General features: G+C 54.3%; 1 protein-coding gene across 2 annotated transcripts; it reads left to right on the top strand.

The window, feature by feature from the left end:
- Positions 1-222: 222 nt before the first annotated feature.
- On the top strand, positions 223-5105 carry SSTR1 (somatostatin receptor 1). 2 transcript variants are annotated; one of them, XM_045288005.1, is made up of 2 exons: positions 223-459; positions 1470-5105. In XM_045288005.1, the coding sequence occupies exon 2, from the start codon at positions 1543-1545 to the stop codon at positions 2605-2607; it is 1065 nt and encodes a 354-aa protein (XP_045143940.1). In that variant the 5' UTR covers positions 223-459; positions 1470-1542; the 3' UTR covers positions 2608-5105. The 2 variants fall into 2 exon arrangements, with proteins under 2 accessions (XP_045143940.1, XP_004698601.1); XM_004698544.2 differs by lacking the exon at positions 223-459 and having other exon boundaries at positions 1426-5105.
- The last annotated feature ends 610 nt before the right edge of the window (positions 5106-5715 follow it).

The raw sequence follows: 5715 nt of genomic DNA, 5'->3' as shown, positions 1-5715 counted from the left end.
AAAATTTCACGGAAAACCCCATTTGTCTTCCTGCTTTTCCCGGAATTGATAAGTCTGGGCACCTGCACGGCCTGGCCCGTGTGGATTTAGAGCGCCGTGGTCCACACCAGCCCAAGCCTTCTCATTCTCCTCTCCCACGGCTGAATGTCAACTCTCCGGGTGCAAAGTACAGCAGAGGCGCAGGCGGGGCCAGTGCGAGCAGCGCAGCCCTATCTTTCTGGAGTGAACACCTAGATGGATGTCCAATCCAGGGGCTGACACGTTCCGGCACCAAGCTCCTCCCGTGCTCCCAGCTGCGAGTCCTCCTTTCTGCAATCGATATTCCTCCGGGAGTCTAGGGAGCTCGGGGCGCTACCAGCTTCATTAGGAGATTCGCAACGGTTTACTCTGGCCCTGGAACACTCCCGCCTGCGGAAGAGCTGCCGGCCGTGCGACAACGGGGAAGCCCCTAAATGCAAGGTGGTTGTCTTTCCTCCTCTTAAGGCTCGCTTTGCGGGCCCACTTCCGCAACTCTAAGTATTAGCGTGGGCGCCCGTGTTGGGATAGGGCCAGAGGAGGGATTGGCCCGCGCAGAGAACGTCCACGCGTTGCGGACGCACATGCACTTTGCACGCGCGGGGCTGCGGAACAGCGCTGCTCCGGGTAAGCGCAGCCGGGAGCCGCGAGTTTGCGCGCAGCGGGTCGGAGGGGCAGGGAGCGGGAAAGAGGGCTCAGTGTCGGGCGCCAAGGCAAGAGGGGAAATAGGAGTGTCCCCAGGAAGGGGGCAGCACCTGAGGATACTGAGATGAACAGCAGATATCTGTGGCTGGGGTGGGGTTTAGTCTTTACTTTGGATCCAGTCGCGTGGGCTGGGACAGCAGCTACACCCTTGGTCTCCGCCCATCCTGCAAAAAGGCAGAGATGCAGGCAGAGACGGAGGCGAGGTCCCGCTGAAGGATGCGTAAATGGTGCTGCGGGCAACCTGGCAACAGCTGTTGAGCTGTTGGAGTGGAGTCCAGCGCAGGACGGGGAAGGGAAAGAGATTAGGGGCGGGCAAAGGAGAAACACCTAAGCCACCCTCTCCGCTCTCCCCTCCGCTCCCCCCCACCCCCCACCCCGCTGCTGATGCGCCAGGGTTGCCTATTCCTCATTCACCGGCCCAAAGCCGCGCCGGTTACCAGCTGCGCCGCGCAGGGCTCCGGCTTCCCAGCATCCCCACTCCACGCTTGCCCGGCCCAGGCGCCCCGGGGCGACCAGCGAAGGTGTGCAGGCGGCCACTAGGCTTTGCGCCCCTGGTGCCAGGCTGAGCCTTGCTCTCCCAAGCCGCTGCGCGCTCCCGGGAGGCGCGAGTCCCCTGCGACTGGTCGGCCGGGGTACCTAAGGAGGGCGCAGGTGGTGGGGAAGAGCACCCCAGCCACACCGATCCCCCCCCTGCCCCCCGTTGGGATGTTCCCCAATGGCACCGCCTCCTCTCCTTCCTCCTCTCCTAGCCCTAGCCCCGGCAGCTGCGGCGAAGGAGGCAGCGGCGGCGGCGGGGGTCCTGGGGCTGGCGCCCCGGACGGCATGGAGGAACCAGAGCGCAACGCGTCCCAAAACGGGACCTTGAGCGAGGGCCAGGGCAGCGCCATCCTCATCTCCTTCATCTACTCGGTGGTGTGCCTCGTGGGGCTGTGTGGCAACTCCATGGTCATTTATGTGATCCTGCGCTACGCCAAGATGAAGACGGCCACCAACATCTACATCCTTAATCTGGCCATCGCCGACGAGCTGCTCATGCTCAGCGTGCCCTTCCTGGTCACCTCCACGCTGCTGCGCCACTGGCCCTTCGGCGCGCTGCTCTGCCGCCTCGTGCTCAGCGTGGACGCCGTCAACATGTTCACCAGCATCTACTGCCTGACTGTCCTCAGCGTGGACCGTTACGTGGCCGTGGTGCACCCCATCAAGGCTGCCCGCTACCGTCGGCCCACTGTGGCCAAGGTGGTGAACCTGGGCGTGTGGGTGCTGTCGCTACTCGTCATCCTACCCATTGTGGTCTTCTCGCGCACTGCGGCCAACAGCGACGGCACGGTGGCCTGCAACATGCTCATGCCGGAGCCTGCCCAGCGCTGGCTGGTGGGCTTCGTGCTGTACACGTTCCTCATGGGCTTCCTGCTGCCCGTGGGGGCCATCTGCCTGTGCTACGTGCTCATCATTGCCAAGATGCGCATGGTGGCCCTCAAGGCCGGCTGGCAGCAGCGTAAGCGCTCGGAGCGCAAGATCACCCTGATGGTGATGATGGTGGTGATGGTGTTCGTCATCTGCTGGATGCCTTTCTACGTGGTGCAGCTGGTCAATGTGTTCGCGGAGCAGGACGACGCCACGGTGAGCCAGCTCTCCGTCATCCTGGGCTACGCCAACAGCTGCGCCAACCCCATCCTCTACGGCTTCCTCTCCGACAACTTCAAGCGCTCTTTCCAGCGGATCCTGTGCCTCAGCTGGATGGACAACGCTGCCGAGGAGCCGGTCGACTACTACGCCACGGCCCTCAAGAGCCGGGCGTACAGCGTGGAGGACTTCCAGCAGGAGAACCTGGAGACCGGCGGGGTCTTCCGCAACGGCACCTGCACGTCCCGCATCACCACGCTCTGAGCCCAGCCTCCAAGGGGCGCCTCACTTAGAGCAGAGCCCTACGGGAGAAAGGCAAGCCTGGCTGGGTGCGAGTCCAGGAGCTCTTCCGGAAGGCGCCCGCGGGCAGGGGTGGGGTGGAGGGGATGGTCTTGCACACCACACACGCCTCCTCAGGAACAGTGACCCAGGAAAGAGCGCCACGGAGATAGAGTTGGGTACTTCGTTTCTAAACTGGGATGGTCTTCTGGTGCCTAGGTTCCTCCTTGTGGGCACTTCCATTGCCACTGTTCCCTTCGCACCCTCTAAAGGACCCCTGGAACGTCACCCCTCCTTCCATTCTGCCCAGTGCAGATCTTGAACTCTTCATTCCCCCCTCCCCATCCCCCCACTCCACCTGCCCTTCAGCCTGCCCTTTCTAACCGCTCTTCCTGTTGTGTTTCAATTGAGCCACGGTTTCTTCTGCGGGACTCAGCCTGGCATCCCTCCTCTAGCCAGGCCGCCTGCCAGGCTTTGTCTCCCGCCCCTGTGGGAGTCAAGGGAGCAATTGTCCTCCCTTTGCGCACCCCTACTTTAAGGGCAGCCGACTCCAGAAAGAAGAGGCAGCTGCACTTTCCTCCTCCCCTGGGGGGTGGAGGGGGCTGCGCGCGCTCCCGGAATTTCCGCTCCCCTCCCACTCCATCAAAGTGGAGCCAGGTGCTCTCTAAACTCCATCCCGTGTCTGAAACCCAGATTGTAGTCCCCCACCCCCACCCCGTCAAGCTTCCTTTGAAGCAAAACTGAGCTGAGAACAAGGGGGGTTGTTTTTGTTTTGTTTTTTGAGGGACGAGCTGAGGGTAGTTGTAATGGAAACCGTCCCGCCATCAGAGCTCTGATGGCGCTCTGGGTTTAAAGACCGAGAAGTGCGCAGGTCTGGAGTCTCAGTTAGGCGGGGCACACAGAGCAGGGTGCTCGTTCCCAGGGGCTGCCTGTGGAGTGCCGCTGCAGCTCCGCTGGGCGACCTTGCTCACCAAAAGCTCTGGAGAAACCAATCTAAGAGCCCAAACAGACTCGGTTTCCTGCTCCGGTGTTTGTCCAGAATCCAGCACCAGGCTGGGATTTAGGGCGCTGCCTTCTGAACTTAAAACCCTGACACACCGCCTAAGCCTGCAAACCCAAGTGTATGGCCTGCCTGGCTCCAAAGGTTCCTTCCCTTTGAGCAGTGCCTACTAAGTTATTTTCTTGTTTAACCTATATGTTTACTTGTTAGTCATGTTTGAAAATGTGTTCCTGCGTCCCTTTTCTGGATTCACCTAGCTGGGGGCCAGCTCTCCAGGACTTTGGAGAGAGAAGGTGGTTGCAGGTGGAGATGGGAGTGAGTTGGAGGGGAGGGGGGTGGGACTCTCTCTCCAAGAAACCTCACGAAGTTCATTTGCGGAGACCTCTTTTGTTTTCTTATCCTTTCTTCTAACTTTTCTGTTTCTGCTGATGTCCAGTGAAGCTTGTGGGTTTTTTGAATAGTGTTTTTTAAAAAAAACTGTAGTCTCCTATTTGTCATATAGTAATCAATATAAATGATAATGTGGTTAGCTTCCTTCTCACACCATGTGAAAAGCCCCAAACTCCTGCTTTAAGTATCATTCTATATATGATTTGAGCAGAGGTATAATATATATGTACATATATATATTTGCATATATATATATCAAAGAGTCGGTGGAAAAATTCCATCCTCCTTTGATTCTAATTATCCACGAATCAAAGAGTGACAAGTGCGAGGCTGGCTGGAGCACTTTGAGATTCAAGGGTTCAAGAAGCATTCAAAGTTGGAGCTGAGAAATCCAATTCAGGCACAGACTGAACACTGCTGAGGATGCCACTGCTGTGTCCCTGTTCTCTCTGGGTTCCAGGAGAGGCAATTCCAACGGGCAATGTAGGTACAGCATCACTTCTTTTGAAGATCTGCAGAGTGGAGTAGTTTGTGTCTGTGTGATCTCACCAACCACTTTGGAAGCCTGAGTAGGGCAAGCACCAATCATTGTTCTACCCCGACCCCTGTATTGCTTTAATATACTGACTGCTGACGTGTACATAATAGGCACTAAATACATGTTTGCTGATTGATTCTTTAAGTAAGCCAGGCTGTATTATAAGGATCAGGAGATACTACATCTGGAGTTCTCAGGTTCTCTCATTGGCATGGTACGCAATGGTTCAAAGTACTGTCTGAAAAGATGTTTTGTGTATATTGGCTTCAAAAATATTTTGCTTTCCTGAAAGCAGTAATCTAGAGTTATCATGTCCCGAAAGCTTGTGTTTTGTTTAAACTAATGAACAAATATGCTTTGGTCATAAATGAGAATATTTATGTATATAATATATATACTTATATATATATCCTTTGGAAAAAAGGTTTTTAATGGTTAAGAACAGTGACTTACAAATCTAAGTCTTGATCATGAATGTTTTAAGGGGATATCAACATCTCGCTCTTAACTGGAGGTCATCATTGTACTAAATAAACACAGCTGTATGATACTGGTGCAAGTTGTCTGACTTTGTTATTTGGATTTTACTTGATGGTCTTGTGCAGGAGTCCTCAAACTTTTTAAACGGGGCCAGTTCACTGTCCCTCAGACCCGTTGGAGGGCCGGACTGTAGTTTTTTTAAAGACTATGAACAAATTCCTATGTACATTGCACATATCTTATTTTGAAGTCAAAAACAAAATGGGGCAAAAACACCTCAGCGGGCTGCATGTGGCCCACGGGCTATAGTTTGAGGACACCTGGTCTTGTGTTTCATCTAGATTTTAAGAAGAAAGGTTTTAGGTTACCTTTGGAAAATTTACCAAAATTTTTATTGTTCTTTCAATTCTTTAAAATAAAATACAGCTGTTAGTTTAGGGAGGGAAGAAAGAATCAATAGTACGCAGGTAAGGACCATCATCTTTAGGGACAACTACATCCACTGGCATAACCTAGTTCATAAAAATAGCGTTCTCCGTCTTAGTTTGGTGCATCTTAGCTGGGATTTTAAAAGTGTGAGAGCAGCCATCTAAGACACAGCTGTTGTACTCTTCCTGATTGGACTGTGAAGGCAACCGAAGGCTTAAGGAAATTATTCATCAACAAGACTAATGTCCAACAGGAA

Source organism: Echinops telfairi, unplaced genomic scaffold (assembly GCF_000313985.2).
Source record: "Echinops telfairi isolate 266 unplaced genomic scaffold, ASM31398v2 ScPeMD7_18;HRSCAF=68, whole genome shotgun sequence".
Lineage (NCBI taxonomy): Eukaryota > Metazoa > Chordata > Mammalia > Afrosoricida > Tenrecidae > Echinops > Echinops telfairi.
This window is presented reverse-complemented; position numbering and strand designations above follow the sequence as displayed.

Coding starts and splice junctions, on each gene's coding strand:
- SSTR1 (XM_004698544.2), top strand. CDS start 1,426: ATGTTCCCCAATGGCACCGCCTCCTCTCCTTCCTCCTCTCCTAGCCCT.